A 20,503-nucleotide genomic window follows, 5' to 3' on the forward strand; every position below is an offset into this window, starting at 1 on the left:
TTTTAAAAATTAAGCCAACATGAGAATGGAGACAGAAGATTTTGCTGTTAGGAATGACTGGAAGGATAGTTACAGAAAACAGAGAAGAGAGGCTGGAATTTACTGGAGAAATTGGCAAAGGAACCAATGTATTGGGGAGCAAATAACTAGAGAGAGAGAGAGAGCGCGAGAGAAAGGGTAACATAATGGGATGAAGCCAATAAGACTTTTGGACTGTAGGCTTAGAGATTGCCTTCCATATCAGAGATTGATGTCAAAGTATAGGCAAAGAGAAAGGGACAGAGGAATCTTCAATGAAAAACTTTCTCTGTTAGAGTTTTTAGTTGAATCTAGATCATAAGTTGCTGTTAAAAAGGATAATTTGTAGGGCATATAAAATATTGTATGATAACTAAAAGAATCAATCAGATGAGGTTATAAAAGACTGGGAAAAGAGACTAGAAAAGCAATTTACAAGAGATCAATTGGAGGACAAATATGTCTCCCAAGTATGCAGCACAGTCCAGAAGGTTTAGGGTCTTTGCTTGGAAGTGTTTGCATAGGTATCTTATACTCCAAGCAGACTTAAAATAATTTTTCCTCAAGTAGATAGCAAATGTTGGAGGTGTGATGGGAAAGAATGAGGTAAGTGGGAACATATGTTTTGGGAGTGTAATGATTTGTCAGATTTTTAAAAAATCATACATTGTGCTCTTTCAGAGATATTGGGGGTGTAAATGTAACTAAGGAAATGATTCTTTTGAGCTGGGACACAAGATCTGACTTGTCGAGACATAGTAAGGCCTTAATAAGTTTAATTCTGTTGGTTGCTAAAAGTGCAATTGCTAGAAAATGAAATCAAAGTCTAAATCAACTGTATGGGAAGTAGTGAATATTATAAAATAGATAAAAGAACTGGAAGAAGGATCTTTAGAAAAGAGAAGGAACAAATTATATAGAATTAAATGGAAATTGTGGGAACAATACATGCAGAATAATGTTCAGGAGGAGGAGCAAGTTTTAAGGAAAGCAGGAATTCAGCAATTTATGTAATTGTGGAATGACGATAGTTACAAGGAAATAGAAAATATATGTGATGTATAATGTATGTAAATGGAAAAAAATATTAATTTGGGTTGTTTTATTTTCTCTTAATGTATGTTTACCTATGTCTTAAGTGATAATTTAATAAAGGTATTTAAAAAGATATGAAGAGTATGTATTAAACCTACTTATTTACAAAATGTGTGTACCAACTTCTGAATCTTGCTCCGTAGTTACAGGCATTTACACCACCAATATTTCTGACATTACCTGATATATGCAGTTATGTACCAAGCTTCTGTGCTATCAGACTTTCTTAACTCTATGCTAATATCTGGCTTACAGTATGTACCAGCATCATTAATACCATTTGAAAAAAAAAAAACATTGCACAAACAATAATTGTAAAGTACAGAGTTTACCGTATAACTCTAGGTCTGACCAAAATATGACTATGTCTTTGCCTGTGACTTAGTTTGACCATTGCCATTTTCAAAATGTCTGATAATTTCTTAAATTATTCAAGGGTTATGCTGAAACACCAGTAAAAATGTAAATCACATTAGAGTATTACTCTACTGTCAAATATGAGATGCAGTTACAGCATTTAAAAGTTGAAAAATGTATTTTTTGGTGTTCCTTAAGTACTGTATTGAGTTTTCTCTTAAACCTTTCAGGAATTCATCTGCTGTTCATAGTGGCTCTGACAGTAGAGCAGGCTCTGATAGTCATTGAGCTATGATGATGTAGTATGCTAAAGTTTCACTGTTCCACTGAACTCTTTTATTGACTCATACTGGTATCCTTGGCTTGTACGATTTGCTGCCGGATTATAGAAGTCCGTGGGAGTATGAAGAGAGATTTCCTGAAATACCATTAGGGTTAGGAGCCCACAAAATTTCTGTCTCTGTGAGACCAGTGGAATAGTGGCAAGACTGCGGTGATGGTGCTGCGGTAGCGTTGTAGCCTCATAGTAAGACATTGTCCTGTTAGATTTTCAGCTAAAGCATCTTCTGTGTGGTGACATGCGTGAATGGGCGTACCTTCATTGAAGGTTGTGCGTCAGGACTGGCAACTCGGCACGTAAAAATCTACTGCCAATCATTAGCGGACCGGAGTTCTGCTGTAGCATCCCCTAACCAGGAAAAGCAGAAAGACACAACAACATTATAATGAATAATAGCTTAACCCTTCTTACACTAGTATCTCAAAAAGGCTTAAGATATGACTTCAAATATTACACAAAAATGGTGTTTCATAATCTAACCTCCTTAAGAACTCATGAAACAATCTTTGGTGCGTTCCATAAACTAAAAAGCATTTCTGATCTTTTAACATAAAATTTCCCCAAATGCAGCATGAAATATTCTTAACAGTGTAAGATATACTACTAAAATGTGATAATGAGATTGATATATATTTCTGTCAATTATCCAGACCTGTACAGTTATGTCACTTCCATCATTCCAAGTTGATTTCATTAATTTCTATTTGGAGTAAATTATAGACTTCAAATCAGTATTGTATAAAATGATTTTCAAGCATTTATTTGAATATGATGATTTGTGAAGCTTCTGTGTAAATAACACTTGGACACCACAGCTGGAAATTTGTGAATTCATGGGACAAATTCTTTTTTGGGGAAGGAAGATAAAATATAAATTATGCATAGACAGATAAATGCACTTATTTTGATATATCTTTTATACATATTTATTGCACCTATTATAGCCATCTGCCTATATATATATATATATATATATATATATATATATATATATGTATGTGTTTGTGTGTGTGTGTGTGTGTGTGTATATGTATATATATATATATATATATATATATATATATATATATATATATATATATATGGATATAGTGTGTGTCTGTATGTGTGTTTATACTTCATAAACATACATATAGAAAGGTAAACTGCAGCAGTAATCACCATTTCAAAAATGGGCGACAGGAAGGTGTTTCTAATTATAGAGATATTATCCTCTCCAGGATGCTGGAAATGAGACTTTATGCATCAGTCAAGTCTGTATGATTAACTCATTCCCTCTACTCTTTTGAGTGTGTACATTTAACTCCCAGTGGGTGTGGGATGAGCCTTTAAAAAATAAAGTTATCACCTTAGAGTTCTAACAAATACTCATTGACAGGTCACATATCAAAATAATTGTATTTGCCATCATGTATGCTTCAAGGTAAAATATTATGATACCTTGATTGCAGCATGATTTTAGAATTATTAATGCAAATATGAAAAAGAAATATTTGATGCCTAGATGCGCACAGTAGGAGGTAAAGTAAGAAACTCCTGGAGTCGTACTCAGCTGTAATGAGTTTTTAAGGAGGATCAATGTTGGCTCCATTATTATCATGAAATAGGGTCCAATTCTTTGTCCATGTACAGATATTGGAAGGATCGTGAGAGTCCACTAGTACTAGCCACTTGTTTACTGCAGCCTTTTAGTGATATAAAACTGATACCACATAATGTCTTATAGGAAGTGTTATAATTTTATGTGATCTCAAGGCCACTGCTGTAGATCATTTGGTCCCTGTATTTGCAGAGTGACAGTTTGTGTCTGCATTTCATCATTAATTCATATGTATCTACAACAGGTGTAAGACTCTACCAAAAAGGTGTGTTTTGTACCATCTCTTGTTTGTCATTTCATTGCATGATTATCAAGGTTCAGAGGAAGTCTGAAAAGTATCAGTTTGGAAAATGTGAGGGTGCACATTGTGTGGAATTTCAAAAGGGTGGCTTATGTGATGGTGTGTTAGTTGAGGTGGTCAGGGATGAGCTAGGAGACTTGAAGCAAATCTTAAGTTCAGGGCCAGCCACAGTAACTGTGGTGCCCAATTTGGGACATGCTTGGGAACCCCCAAGCCATACACTCTCATCACCAAGCCCTCTGTGCTCTCCCCACGGCCAACTAGACTATTTCAGATTAGGAAGACCACATATCCTTAAAAGTCTTGTGGTAATAATTGTTACACTGAATCCCAAAGAAGCATCTCATGGAATTTCAGGTGGTCAGACAGAAATATAATATGACAGAGCAGGACTGACCTCAAGTGAAATGGCATCCTAGAGGAAAGGCTCCATTGACCTCACCTCCCTCCTCCACCCACCATCCCATCCACACTAACACTTCCCCAGTGTTACCTCCAGTACCTCTCCATCATGGCCTCCACACACCATGTAAATTTTATTTTTTCCTTTTCTCACATATTCTTCAGCTTATTCCTGCATAATTTCCACACCCACTAACAGGCCGATACTGCAAGGTAATAAATATGGAGTAAAGAATTGAATTAAGCTTGATGTCTGGGGGCATAGTGGCTCTCAGAAGCAACAGGATTAGAGATGCTATGAGGTGCATTTTAGAGCCTTTTTTATACAATCTTTTCATCCAATGATGGTATGAATAAAAAGAAAGGCAAAGAAAAGAAATGTAGTCTTACTCTTCAACTTTGATTTTTTTTGCATACTTTGAACACACTCTAGTCAATATGCCAATGTCATATCTGTAAAGGAGATAATGATATTAATGACTGTCAATGGAATAAAGAAATTAAGCTTTGATCTGGATGTCTGCTAGTCCTCCAAATGTCATTGGAGTTCTAAATGCTCTGACATGCATTTTAGAACACTGTTTCCCAACCTTTTGATTCAGTGATGGCATGAACAAAAACTATGAGTAAAGAAAGAAATTAAGTCTTATTTTTTTTTCAAGGAAGAAATAAGTTGTGTACAAGTGTAATCTTCACAGCTGACAAAACAACAGTTCACAATAAATTAAGAAAGACAAATGCTTGCAAATAAATATAAATCTTCTCTGGGAATAATGCCTGTCTCCCTACCCCAACCCAGTGAAAGTATTGTGCATTCCTCTAGTGTTAGATTGGGAGTAAAGTGAAGACACAAATTAGTCACAGTCATATTTCAGTGACTGGTATTATGCATGCAAATACATAGCATGTCTTCTAACCCCACCCTCAAAAGAAAGCCACCTTCTGATTACCCAGACTGGGATGAAACTGAAAGAACAAACACAGTGCAGTAACATAGTTTTTTTCTGTCTCTATTATTCTTATAAAAGCAGTGTACCTGCTTACCCCTATCCTCAAAACTTGGCCACCTATAGTCACATCTGATGTTTAATTGTTAGAAAAGTGAAAAAAAAAATAATAATTATAGAGATGTATACCATTTGTTGCTACTAGACACTACACTGCCCATAGACAAGGTTAGTGATCTTCTGTGCGCACTTCTGGAAAGTTAAAGAAATCATGACTGCATTGTCACTATCCCCAACACAAGATACAGCAACCTTCTGCCCATACCTCCCTGGTTTGATTGTGAGGAACATTAAAGAAATAATGATCACACCATCCTCAACCACCCCCACATACTAAAGTGACCTCTACAAACCTCTGAGTATGCATGGTTTTAGATTAGGTGGGGTTCAGGGCAGAGGCCACTAATAAGCCTGTGAAAAAATTCAGTTGGATGTGGCAGCTACCAAGACTTCAGAAACTTTAAGGATCTGGACTTTCACTTCTTTGTAAACTTCAGACATCTGACTGCAATAAAAAGTGGTGGTTGTGTAATGCATATTATCATTGTTCCATAGAAGCAGTAGGGCACTGAGCTATATAAAGCGTTTATCTTTTTTGCCTCACAAATAGTAGGTACACATTAAAGTATTCCAGGTTGCTTCATGCAAGTCACATGAGTAGTTCAAAGCAAGAATAGTAATCAACAGCAGATAATCATTTTCTACCACAAGCAGCTCCAGAAGTTATAGTTGCATGTATATCTCAGAGGTCAGGCACTTATTAAAAATAAATATATTAAAATAAGGGCCTTCCAATAACTTTAGATTTTCATTTCTGTATAACAAATAAAAGGTTTTGCATCAGCATGCATTTTCTGAAGGATATAGAGTCTGAAACACATTACTTTTTGAGACCAATGTTCCAGAAAACCACAAATTTTATGAAGAACAGACCAAACAGATCATGTGAAATCTGGGAAAGTTAACTGCATAACTCTCAACTTCTTTGCTCAAGAGTCAGAAAAAAGCCAAATATAATGCAGGGTACAAAGGCACAGAATTATGGACAGATTTTAAATATAGGAAATTAATAGAATATCAGGTGTTGCATCAGCATGCATTTTCTGATGGGCACATTCATGTCTGGCTGCAATCCTCAGTTATACACCAGAAAAGTCAAAACTTTTATGAGGACAGGGCAAAAATAGAAGACAAAGTCAGGCACATCCTGCAATGTCAAGGACAGCTGAGAGCCAAGCTTGAATAAACTAGATCAACAAGATTTGAGTCAACATACATTTTTGAAGCAATATGAAATGTAAAACTCTAATGGCTGGCATTATTGAATGATTGTAATCCTCAGTGCTTTATCAGGAAAAAAACATTACAAGGGAAAGGATAAAAGTATGACATAAAGTCAGGGCTGTTCTGCAAAACCATGGGTAGCTGAGATGTGATATCCGATTACCTGCCAAGGTAAAAAAAACTTACCTGCTACAAACCAGATCCTCCTTTTGGACCCACCTGAAACCCTCATGATGTTGTTGAACACCCAATGTTGTTACTTGCCACTGCCATAAGTCAATATTTATGAGTTTTCTGGTTGCTCCCAGCCACCAATATCTAGACAGTTAATCACCGAGCATCACATACCCTTTTAGGATCTGAGATTTGTCTAAATTGAGATGAGTGGGACCAAACAACAAGTCCAGAAAATAAGATGGAATGAGGATTCCTCAGATATGGCTGCTTCAGCATGATATAAAAAAAGATGTAAATGCACCCTTGGCAGAGTGGAACCCTAGGTGACTGCCTAGGTCATCTATGCTTTAGGCTGGCCATGTTACTGACCATCAAGTGTAGGGGACCGCAAATTGCTATGACAAGTGTGGGGTCTTGTTGCACCCAATGGGCTCATTCAACCTACGACAATCTCTGAGGGAGTAAACAAGCTAGTGGAATGAATCAGGGGATAGAGTCCTCAGGGCAATGGACAGAGTAGCAAGCAACAAGGCAAAAAGAGGAGAAGGCCAATGTGGCTACATAGGAATGTCAGGCTAGCAGATATGGTAAATGATAGGGCCCAAAAGAGGTGGACTTATGGGACTGGGGAGATAGAGTAGGCTAGGCACAGTACACGAAAGTTAACAAAAAGGTAAAGCATATCTAAAAGCTTGAAGATAGTTAGAAGAAGGGATCAAGATGGAAAGCAAAGGTATTTTTGGTACATAGCAGAAATAAGAAAGGGAAGGAAAAAACTGCCCGGCCTAAGCAAAGATAAGAGGGTCAGAAGAGCAGACTAGAAAGAAAGAAAGGTACTGAACAAAAGCCACTGAAGTTTTTTTTCCTGGGAAGAAGGCAGGGCAGAATGGGAAGAACAATGATGAGATACTGGGATAGACAGGTAAGAGGTTCAGGGATAACTGATTGCTTTTGGGGAGGATAAAGCATAAGGGTCAGATATTCTTCCTTCCAGAATCCTCAGAAATCTAACAATTTTGTCAGCAGTCCACCAGATAGAGATCTTCAAAAGAACTGACTAGTTTAGAAGTGCCAGAGGACAGGAAGACAGAGATTCTTGTATCATTGTACATGGGGGTAGCAGAAAAAATATGGAACAACAGGCCTATTAGTTTAACAACAATGTAAGAAAATCATCTTCCAGAAAATCTTGAGGGGAAGACTGGTAGCATTTTCTGGAAAATAATAGTCTCCATTGTAGCAGTCAACATGGGCTCATGGCCAAAAGGAAATGTCAGTCAAACCTGGCACAATTTTGAGACTGGGTTACAAGTGAATTTTATAGGGGAGTACCACCAAAAGTCTACCTGGACTTCTTTAAGGACTTTGACTCAGTTCCATACAGGAAACTAAGAGGAATTGGATAGCTGCATAGTTTAATGGTAGGACACAGATGACTTTGTTGAGCGGAAATGACTAATGGAAAATGATAGGATTCTGTCCTGTGTTTGTCTCAGTCATATCTAAAAAATAAGGAACAAGACAAGTGTAGTAATGGAGGACGGGGGAAGAACAGAGTGAAGGATGTGCAAAAACCAGACAAGGGTGCATAAAGGTGGCATTTGAGATGCAATGTAAACAAATGGAATGTAATTCACTAAGGCACATCAAGCTTGATGTGAAGTATTAGCTACCATTGCATGGCATTATTTCTATTTATCTTTATATTTTTATGTTACATTTTGTTGACGAGATCGGTCCTATTAGGCCTGTGTCCCCTTTTCAGAGGAGACCTGAGAAGGCATTCATACTGTTTAAGGGAAATTTGTTCAGAATATCTGAGAATTTCCTCTACTCTTTTCAATAATTATTATTGAATCTTTATATCCACCTCAGCTACCACCAACTCATGCAGATGGAACCATGGTTTAATGTCTCATTGGAAGCTTGACACACTAATGAATGCAGCATTCCATGCAATGTGATGCTGGTATTGAAAAATTCATCCATATACCTAGTGTGGGAGCAAAACCCACAGTCTTTTGAACTCACAGCACAAAAGGTGATTGTGCTATCCATTGGGCGACTGTCAGCTGGAGATACCAACAGAGTAAGAAAAGGATAAAAGGGTATTGATCACTTCTAGACTGGATCAGTGGGAACAGAGTGAGAGGATGGTGGCAGAAAAAAAAAGAATGCTGGGGTGTATCTTCAGGGCGAGGGGACAGATTACTGAAGAAATGTGAAGGGATCATTCTGAACAGGAAGTACGGGAGGGGGCACAAGCAGCAGATTGTAAGGACAAACTACTACCTGAATTTTCAGAATTACATTTTGACATAGACATTCTTGAATCCATGGTGGCATCAAGAGGGCATGGGACAGGTGGAAAAAGAATAAGGGGGTAGGTAGGACTGGAGGTTGGTAGAATGTTAAGGCACTTAAAACAGCAAACTAGATAAATGTATTGTCTCCTTCTTCTATTAAGCAAATGCAGTGTAAGGTAGTGTAATGTAATGTTTTACACAAGCACTTAGTGAGAATGGTCATCAATGTGCAGTAGAATGCCTAACTAGGGCATAATCAACAAACTTACAGAACTATGCATAAAGGCCTATACCACGCACTGGATAACTAGCTGGCTCCATGGATAGGACCCAAGAGGATAAGATCGGTGACAAAGAGGCTGGTCACCTGTGAAGTCCTTCTGGGATCTGTGCTGGACCTCTTCTCTTTGGCATCTACTTCTTCAAGGTCAAAACGAATGTCAAAGGCCTCTGGCTGATCAAGTTTGCAAACTATTGCAAACTGGGAGCAGTCATTGAATCCCCCCAAGATGGCACCACCCTTCAGGAAGGTCTAACACAGAACAGTGCTTGGTGACAAAGGTTGGCATAATGGTTAAGGTGTTTTCCTTACAGACACAAGGTACAGGGTTTGATTCTCACAGGGGGGGATTGGCTAGGCTTAAAATGGCCCTTAAGGGCAATTAGCCTAGTACTAATCTATGAACCTAATCTATAATCTAATCTATGACTTAAAACTAAATGCCAAGAAATACATTATAGTACCTTTTGAGAAGTCAGGCACCCCAGGTAACTATGTTATCAATAAAACATCCATAAAAATTGTTCTCTAGTCAGGATTCCGGGAATTCATGTAGATAGTAACTTAGCCTTTGACCAACATGTGTCCAAGATAGTAAGAAAATCCTTCTATGTTGCTCAACTTATAGGTAAGGGCATGGCATCTAAGTCCACAGAGGTCATCGTATCACTTTACTCAGCCTTCATCAGACCCATCATAGTGTATAATGCCCCCTTTGGTATGTACCTGACCAGACACATGCAGCAACTGGAATACCCACAGTGGTGCCCTACAAAATGAATACAGGGAGTAAACAAAATGTCCTATGCTGATCACCTCAAAGCCCTGTATCATACAAACTACTGAGAGATGATTTTTGCCTGGTATACAAGGCATCCCTGGACCCTGTTTTGATGAACCTTTTGCACATTTTCAAAATGAACAGCATCAGAAGGTACTAGATCAAAGGATCTAAATTTTTCTTGCAAAACAGGGTTGGGAGGGTGGCCTAATGGTTAAGGTGTTTGCCTTGCAAACATAAGGTGCAGGATTTGAGTCTCACAAAGGATTATTGGCTAGGCTTAAAATGGCTCACAAGGGCAGTTAGCTTAGTACTAATCTATGAACCTATGAACTTAAATAGGACATATTAGACAAATAGATATGTTTCTCTGAGAATTCCCATTCTCTGGAACAGGCTTACCATCCATGTTTGTAACTCTGTTTAAGCACAACTTGGACCAGTAGATAGGTAATCGGAAATTCAGCTCTGGTCTGGTGCCTATTTCTCTGATGGACAGAGGCAATTAGTAAATCACCTCAGTTTAAATCAAATTTGTGGGTCATATTTGGGTTGCAAGGCTAGGCTTATAAGAGCCCTAGTGGTTGTTAGCCTAGTATTTACCTATCAACCTGTTAACAAATATGTTTCTGAAAAGTACCTACATTTATAGAGATATTGATATAGATAGAGATGTTTTTATGCTATATGGTGCTAAAATAAATGCAGACCTGTATTAGTCATGTTTCAGAAAGCTTAGACCAAGGGTAAGTAGGAGAAAAAAAGATTAAGTAGGAGAGATTCAAAAATCATTACACTCATCTTTTCGACTATGCATCTAATAGTTCATTTGTAATCTAACATACATCTGTTACTTGTCTAATATGACTATTAGATTTTTTCACTGAACAGTTTTTACTACATATTATATTATAGTCAACCATGTAGTAATTACATTATAAGAGCTATACAAATGAGTTGTAAAGAAAAAAAAAATGAAAATTTTGCTGCATGATATTGTGTGTGTGTGTGTGTGTGTGTGTGTGTGTGTGTGTGTGTGTGTGTGTGTGTGTGTATGTGTGTGTGCAACCGACTCCCCATGATTAATTACATCAATGTTCATATGTCCATTTGTTTCATTTCCTGCTGTAGAGACCACACTACGTCCCATACAGTCCTCTTCTACAGTCAGATCACCTTCTAAGCCAGTAGTTAATCCTACAAAAGGCAAAGTAAAAGAACAGGGAACAGAAACTACTGCACCATCAGGTAAGTCAGCTGTGCTTCAGTGTACCAAAGTAGAACGTTAGTAGTATATGCCAAAGTACCTTTGCTTTTCACATGGGTCATGTGCATTTTATTAATGACCACCTAGAAAGGCAGTACCTCTGTGGTCATTGTCATGACCCATCATAATTAACATAATCTGTAAAAATTGCCCATCTTCAAAATTAGTGCTTACAATAAAGTACATGAATAGCATGAAACTAACAGTTGTTGTCGGTGATCTATACTATCAGATTCAGTTTTAAAACTTTGTATATCAATTGTGGATGGGGCTGTAACAATATGCTTATGACTGAGAATATAAAATGCAAATCTGCACATGTAGAAAACTCTAAGCACTTCCAGTTCAGACTACAGTAACATCAAATTGAGGTACTGAATGAGATAAAGGACATCTAAACTGATCATGTGACAGATAAGGCATTTCTTATTAATGGCCAGTACCAAAGGAAAAAAGACACTCAAAGCTGCAAAATCTGCTAACGAGAAGTAACTATGTCTTTCTGCACCTGTCTGGTTAGGCAGTACATGGTGTGCTCCATTTTTCTACCCGAGAGTCACATAGCTTTTAGTGATAAAATAAAAATGGATTCCATGGCTGGGAATCTTACAAAAATAAGAAGTGATAAGTCCAACTTATATGATGAAAATTTAGGAGTTCTGTATCTATATTCATACAAAAAAAGCAAGATAACATATTTTTATTATCTTTTAGATACCAAGGAAAAACAATTCCAAAGGCATGGTCGCACATTGATTTTTTTCCATTTCCTCGCTATTGTTAGTCACTTAAATAGAGCCTTCCAGCATGAACTGTGAGACGATGAGTAGAGTATAAACTTCCTGTACAGAGTAGGAGTTATAATGGCCTTGATAACCTTAGATAATTAACATGTATTTGGTATATCATGTTTTAAATCATAAATGGTTTGCTATCTATTTTCTAATATAAGGGGCCTTGTCCATACAGCTAATAACAGCAAAAGAAAGAATAAGTATAAATTTACATGTTAACTTTGGAGAGCTGTCCAGTAATCAGGTTCTACTTTAGTATCCAATACCTCCAGAATCTTGAACAGTCAACATTCAAAGCACAGAATTTATATTTCATTGAAGCCTGTACATGCCCAGTTTTTGGAAAAAGAAATACATGGCTTAGATGGAAAAAAATTCTATATGTCCCTGGAGTTCAACTCTTTATGTTTCAGAGGGTTAGGGGTGTAAAGAAATATGAATTACAAGGGTTTCTTATACTCTCCAAAAACACTTGAAACAAGTGTTTCAGCTGTTCCAGGATTAAAGCAAACGCTTTTGCTCTTTTATGTATGGACTTTTCAGATGGTCAAAATTTTTCCCAACCTCTTTCAGTACTTAACTTGCATTTAAATAGAATTCATACATGTTCTACTTTTATGAAAAGATGCCAAACAAATACTAGCAGATAACTGATTTATATTGTCTCAGAAATTGTAATGCTTATTGATTAGGATCAGGACAATAATGAAATCATCTATCTATTCCATACTGTTAAGCCACATCTTACTTGCCTATTAACCTTATAAAAATGTGATGCCATCTACTTGGAGATTAGGGAATAAAAGCAGATTTCCAAGCCTTTCCTCTAAGTCCATCTACTGCATATCTTATGGATACAGGAGCCAAACTATCCATCTGCCGTCTTCTTTAAATAACCTAAAAATGAGGGAGAAAGGATACTTCATACTTTGGATGTCCACAGACATCTCAGGAACTATCCTGTCAGAACAAAATCTTTCAGAACTTCTAATTAGTTGTACATTATTTGTGAAGGTAACAAGAAGGGACAACCTGTGTCAAAACAGACTATTTCCAAGTGGTTGCCCCAGGCTATTACACTTTTTTTTATTCCCACCACAACAAAACCATTCCAGGCAGGGTTAAGGCATATTCTACCTAAACTCTGGTGTGTCATCTATTGCTTTTTAGAAAGTATTGGACTCTAGAAGTATTCTAGATGTAGCAGCTTGGTGTTCTAGACATACTTTTACAAAGTACTACAAGCTTGATTTCTTTTGCAAATTTAGGTCACGTTTTTCTAGGCCCATTCTCTAGAGGCATCATATTGATTACAGCTGTGATAGCCTAAGTTATATGGGTAGATTACAAAATCTTAGAAAATGTGGACGGAGGGAGGAGAAGGGTCCATTAGCACCTTTCATAGACATGGATAGGGTTGCCACCTTTCTCTGTTGTGAAAACCTCATCATAGCCACACCCCCTTGCATTTTCTACAACCCTGCCTCTCTCCACCCATTTCCCCTCCCATCCCACCCACTATCCTGCCCATTTTATGATGAAAACATTTGTCATCTTGAGGTGGAATGCCTTACTTTACCTTTTCTTCCTTGTTTAAACAAGTTCCAGTTTTAAACACATCGCATTAGCGATGCGTTTCAATTGAAAAGTATTCTGTGGCTGATTTTTTTTTTACAAACTCTGACATTCTGTTTGTGCAGATACACAGAATACCAGAGTTTGTACAGTGGATTCAGGACTACTGGACCAACATTTTGATTTCCGGGTAGTCCAGAAAAATACTGAATATGTGGCAACTGTAGCCATAGATAGTGCAATTGTACAATACTCAGAGTAGAGGGATGTGCAGTTTATGCTAATGAATACATAATAACATAAAAGGAGGGATTATGTACAAATGAGGAAACCCAAGATGGCAAACCAGTTTAGTAATATTTAATAAAGGTGAGGGGAGGGATGTTTTCAATAGCAGCAGCTGTAGCCCAGCAACACGTTAATGTCTACCCTCTGATCCAGTGCCCAGAGTTTTGCATATCATGAACAATGGAAGAGGTACAAAATTGCCTGACATAACACCATCTGTGTGACTAGCAGATTGTAGACCATTTCCCTGTGGAGAAGGACACTGTATGGGCCCCTATCAAAGTGTGTCGACCACAAGTGGAATCAAGGGGAACGTGTGAGATGACCATTCCTGTGGACACTAATGTATGTGTAGCTTTAACCATCTTAGCTGCAGAGGCATTTCTGTGACCTACTTGAGACATCTTAGAGATATCACATGTGTCAGCCTCGTGAATCCTGAATCATTTCCTCAAAATTATGCTGCTGCTTATGCAGAAGCATATGTCTTTCCCTAAAATTGCTTAGGAGAAAACCACCACTGTGTGGGCCATTTATGATATTATCTGTTTGTGAGGTTTTGGTTGACATTGCTTTCATAAACATTGTCATCCAGAGAGACTGCAGTACATCAACAGAAAGAATGTCTACTCCTTTAACTAACAAGTGGTCTGTAATGCACAGGCCATTGTTTATCTCGTATCTGGCAAACCTAAAGCAAAGAATTCTGTGAGGGGATTTCCCATTCGTCCCTCTAGTTGGTAGGTGTGCACACAGGCTAGATAGGCCTAAACACAGAGGTGCCATGCAAGCAAGGAGCAGCCCATATATAGTATGTTGTTTGTTGTGCCAGCAATGCTGTTTATGCCCTATGTCCTGCTTAATGACACCCATATGCACTACTCAGACCATGGTGGAAATTGCATATAACACAGTTCATGATTAAACATATAATATAGAAGAGCAGGTGACTGACCTACTGAAGGGATATTCCCATTTCCTAGATACTTTAGAATGAACATTACAATACAGTCCTAAAATCTGTAACAAGAATTTTGATCTTCGTTCAGTGCTGTACTATGTGGCATTACACAAAAAGTTACTGCAATAGGTTAACATTTTGGCAGCATCTTCCATACCAATTGATTCCGCAGTGCAATGGCAGTGTGAAGTGTCAGGTTAGGAAGGCACAGCAGCAGTACTACTGCCAAGGCAGAGGCTGGTACAATATATTACAGCTCTGGTAAAGAATTGACATCTGGTCCACCACCATGGGCCATGGCACAGACAACACAGAATAAACTGATACATGTATTATCACATCTTAAGCTATGCAGGATGGTGTATTAGATATGCCCATAACCACCCATGTTAGAGGTTTGGAAAGGCACAGTCATCATCATTTTCTCAGGTGGTTGGTGGGATGCAGTGGCTGATAACTTTAATGATATGAGATGCGGTAAGGTCATGGAAGTGGTCGGAAGATACATTGCAAGATAACTTGCTGCAATGCTAGTTGTGTGGCACGGAAAGTGTAGAACTATTGTACTGTGACTACAATGGGAGACTACTGTATTTTTTTTTGCCATGTTCATTAACATAGCTGGCTATGATAATTTATGCAGCTGACCACGTACAGCTCAAATTTATCTGAATAGTGGTAATGTTATGACGATTTTTTTTTTTTTTTTTTAATTTAGGAGCAGGGCAGGGACAAGTCCAAGTGTAGACAGTGAAAGCAGTGCAGATTTATTTATGACATCACTAATGTTACAGTTAAAGGATACCTTATAACTATTTCATGTGGAGGGCAGTTTAATTGTAACCCCAACAACACCAATGGAGTTGTTTACCTCGCTAAGTGCCTCACGTCTGATGCATTTTATGGGGGTAAAACTGAGAGATCTTTTAAGTCTAGGACTTACAATCATTATAATGACATTAAAAATAAACAAAATGTTTTGAATAAACATTCAGTCAGGTGTGACATCTTTTAAGAGTTGTCTCCTTTTTATCTTGGAAAAAAAATCACATTTAATGAAAGAGTTCATGGAAAACGAATTATAATGTAAAAAGTAGGTGTGGCAATTAGGCATTAACACTACTAAGTATTAATGACAGTGTTTCTTTAAATTCTGTTTTAAGGCAGAGAGCTTTATATGCTAAATGGGCAATATTGTTTGTTTTTTATTATGTTTTAGTGTTATAGTAATGTAGTAATGTACATTTAACACATTTTGATTTTCAGTTTGCAAAATGAAGCAGCAATGTTCAAGATCTGTTTCTTATGTTATGTTAAGTTTTATCAGCTGGGATTTAGAACACGTGGCACAGTGTTTGATTTATAAATACTCATTGGTTGGTTGTTCTAATGGTTTGGAAAAAATCCTTATGATTACTGGAGATGAAAACACATAACCGATTAAACGTGGTTCTAGAGGATGAGAATACTCATCCAAAATACTAAGATAACATTTTTTCTTTAGTGCCCTTTCCCAGTTGCCCATCAGCTGCCCAGCTGCTCATTCCTGGCTCTTCTTCTCATGACAAGGCCTGACAGGAAGGAACGTGAATGAGGATGGTGGTGTCTGACTGGTATTATCCCTCCCAGCAGAGGTTATTGTTGATGGATAGAAAGAGGGACATAGAGAAGAGCTAGGAGACATTCAGTATTACATATGCTGAGAACAGGGCTATTTTAAGCCTTACCCTCCAGCTGTCTGTCATTCTGTTCTGTAGACTAGATGTGCAGTGAGGTGTGGCCTGTGAGGTGTACCCCCAACAAGCCTTAGGGCAGACACACCACTATGGCCTATTTGCTTCTCCAAGCTGGTGATCTCTTAGAGTCTCACCTTCCACTAGGACTTAGTGAAAGATTCACCATTGTTAGCACGCACTCTCCCCCAAGATGAGCATGCCTGTCTTCACTGTCATCTCCATCAAGCTCCTGAGATGCTGCTCAAACTTGAGTTTCCTGTTCTGTAGCCAGGGCTTCATCCCTCTACACCACCAAGGCTAGGTATCCAAAAACAATAGTTTAAATGTTATCTAGAACTGCTAAAATAGTTGTTGAACGATTCATTATGCATTACACAAAAGTCATCATACATCTAAATGTTACTTCTCTAGTAATTGCATGAAAATCAAATTGTTTTCACAGCAAAATGTAAGTTGAAAGATGCTTTGATCATTTTTCATCATCACAGACTCTGATTTAGTTGAATATATATATATATATATATATATATATATATATATATATATATATATATGAGAGACAGAAGAGACATAAAATTGTATGCCTTTCTCTTGTGAGTGCATAATCTACAGAAATGCAAATAACAGTACAATGTAATGATGCAATTTTCCTTTCTTACTATTATACTTTTTTCAGCAGACATAACTTCCACAGATCCTCCTGCAATATTTAGCTCGACTCCAACATCTCTTACAGATATGATGGGAGAAAGTCGCTATATAGGTATGTATTTGCAGTTCAAACAATGCTAAATGCAGATGTCAAATATCAGTAGTCTACATTTCTTACTATTAAGCACTACTATATTTATCCAAATGTGCTTCTGACTAAAATATTAATCCCTGCAAAGAAGGGCATGAATTTCTGAAAAAAAAAATAAATGCAATAAAACAGTTCTGTAGGAAACAGTACAGACCTACTATCTCCCACCCAGTTGTCTGAAACTCTGCTGGAAAGATGTTTCACATATGTCTTGTTAACATTATTTTCCCATATTCTCACTGAGGGTTCTTTTGCATTTCACACCTTTAATATTAAACAACCCATACATTGTAATATCTTAGAATAAGTATTGTTCTTCAAAGGTGACTGTGTATTTAGTGGTTTTCAGATATGAATTATACAAGACCATCAGTCATACAGCTCTGTGAATATTGTGATAGTAAGAAATGTCTTTCGGCTTTTCCTGGTTAGGGGTCACCAGAGTGGAACTCCGGTCTGCTAATGATTGGCAGTGGATTTTTACGGTGCTGAGTTGCCAGCCGACACCCAACCTTCAAGGAAGGCACACCCATTCATGCACGCACCTACCTGCATGTCTTTATATGTTACTCGACCACGGGGAGGACATGCAGACTCCACACATAAGGCGCTCCAGCCGAGAATCGAACAGGAGAACCTCTTGCTGTGAGGCGACAAAGCTAACCGCTGCACCACCACAGCCATGTGAATATTGTGATAACATACATCGAATGCAACTAGTGTACTTATATCGGACAGATGGGAGAATCTCATCCTAGAAGGTGATTGCTTTTTGAGAACAACCAAGCTATCATTGTCAATTTCTATCATTATAATGCTTCATTAATAAAAAATGTACTGATGTTGCAACAGCAGAGAGTGTTTTGGCTTTTATGAGTACATGAGCTTGCTACTATAAATGTGAACTCTAAGTTTAGGAATAATTTCATTGGTAGAGTTTTCAAGGGTAGTGGTTTAGCCAGTTTTGTATTGTGCACCTTGTAGGGTATCGTAAATATCAGTGACATGAAGTTATCTAATTTTTGGTTCTATTTATTACCTGTTTATTTGAATTATATTTGTAGCAGTTTGTTTGAAGAGATATCAGTGGTGTTGGGATCATAGAAAGCATGAATATTGGGTCACAATGGCATATTTCATCATATTCATGTATGTTAAATGGACATATCTAGGATTGCTTGAAAGTTATGGCAAGATAAGGATGACAAAGTGAATTCCCAGTTGATATATATATTGCAGATATCAGCAAACTTTGTCAGCCACAGACCTTTAGTTTTTGCTTATTCTTCAGAAAAATAGATTCCAAACAGAAGAGGTCTCAGGACTGATCCCTGTGGAACACCACTGGTTACAGGTCTGCTGTTGGAGGTGGATTCCGCTATTTTGACTATATAGGTTCTATGAATGAGCCATTTAGTGACTCATATAATGATATACGGGTTGATACTAGTTGGGTGAGTTTGTCAATGATGCCTGAGTGGGGAAATAGTGTCAAACATCTTGGCTAAGTCTAAGTAGGATGTATCTACAAATTTCCCCTCATCCTGGGTCTTCGTGACTGTCTCAAAGAAGTCCACCAGGTTTAACAGGCATGATTTCCCTTTGACAAATCCAAAATGAGTAGGGTCAGGTGTTTGGAGATCACCTATATCTTTGCTGATAACGTCCATGATGATTTGCTCCATGGACTTGCTGATAAGGCTAGTCAGGCTAATAGGTCTGTGGTTCCCTGAGTCAGTGGAAGCACCACCTTTGTGCAAGGGAATAATGGTGGCCATTTCCAATTCAGCCAGGATGAAGCAGGTGCTTAGACTGATTGAAAATAGTTCCCAATGATGTTGCTAATTCTTGTTGAAGCCCATGTAGGACACAGCCTGGGATGTTATCAGGTCTCATAGATGCTGTGTTTTTAGCCTAAGAGAGGGCGTTTATGACCTGCTCTTTAGAGACACAGGGTAGGGGACAGGTTTTAGGATTGTCATAGGGTACATGAGGCGGGGACAGGGGAGTGAGGTTTTCACAGAACCTGTCTCCCAACAGGTTAGCTTTGTCCACAGGCTCAGTATATGTGGTATTATTAACTACCAGTTCAGCAGAAATCTGAGCCTTTCCTTTTAGGTTATGGATGTAACTAAAGAATGCCTTAGGGTTGCCCTTAGTTGAGGAAGCTAATTTAGATTCGTAGTTTGCTTTGGAGGACTTCAAAAGCGATCTTATTTGCTTGTTTAAGCTGAGGAGGGAGTGTTTCCAGTTTAGGGCTCACTCCTTCTTACACTTAGCAATTTCTTCTTGTTATTGTAAAGCCTGTTAATGGCAGTTGTCCACCAGGCAGGTTTGCTCTTCCTTGAGGAGCTTGTTTTGGTCCTATCAGGTACAGCCGGGTCAATGAAGTTATACAGGTGTTTGTATATAACATTGGTGTAGAACTCGGCATACATGCCAGTTCCATCTGAGGGGGGAGATGCAATGAAGCTATTTATACCATCCCGTAAAAGGTTATAATTTGCTTTGGAGAAGTTTTTTAGTTTAGTTGCTGCTGGGAAGGGGGAGTCAGGTGTGATAGTTACTTCGAATTAGACTTATTTGTGGTCAGATCTCAACAAGGAAGACCTCACAGTGGGGGTGCTACAGTGGTCCCCATACTGGTAAGCACCAGATCCAGGATGTTAGCACCCCTTGTGGGGTGTCAACCATCTGGTCCAGGGCATTGCAGTTAATGAAGTTTAGCAAATGTGTATCACTGTTTGGGCTATAAAATTTGAAATAAAAGTTTGTAATTAAATCCAAATATCTATAATCATTGTTGAAGTAAAGAAGTAAATAGTATGCATACTGACAGGTGTCTACAATGTTTATGATAACTGGGGAGAAATAGCCAAGTAATAGGATACTGGAATGGCTGTGGGGGGGGGGGGGCTGCAGTGGTAGGCCTGATCTATTACCCTGCCTAGGGCCCCATTTGACCACGATTGGCTCTCACCCCAGGTTAACCATTCCTCTTCTTGACATTCAGACTGATAGGTGTCCCTCACCTGTTAGACCATCTCTGTGTAATACACCAATCCACATGCACATCTGCATAGTATTTGTATTACTTCCTTTATGGCACTGTTATGTCAGTCCTTTGTCATT

General features: G+C 38.1%; 1 protein-coding gene across 44 annotated transcripts in view; it reads left to right on the forward strand.

Annotated features, from left to right (window-relative positions):
* Nucleotides 1–20,503, forward strand: part of LOC122801915 (ABI family member 3 binding protein) — a 3,486,228-nt gene that overhangs the window by 2,559,040 nt on the left and 906,685 nt on the right. For 43 of the 44 annotated variants that reach the window (XM_044071601.1, XM_044071604.1, XM_044071605.1 and 40 more), the window contains 2 exons: nt 11,080–11,196; nt 17,246–17,332. In XM_044071601.1, the coding sequence (XP_043927536.1) occupies nt 11,080–11,196; nt 17,246–17,332 (204 nt within the window). The remainder of the gene's footprint in view (nt 1–11,079; nt 11,197–17,245; nt 17,333–20,503) is intronic. The other variant, XM_044071602.1, reaches the window with a different exon arrangement.

Source organism: Protopterus annectens, chromosome 5.part0 (genome assembly GCF_019279795.1).
Source record: "Protopterus annectens isolate FY-2018-M chromosome 5.part0, PAN1.0, whole genome shotgun sequence".
Classification (NCBI taxonomy): Eukaryota; Metazoa; Chordata; order Ceratodontiformes; family Protopteridae; genus Protopterus; species Protopterus annectens.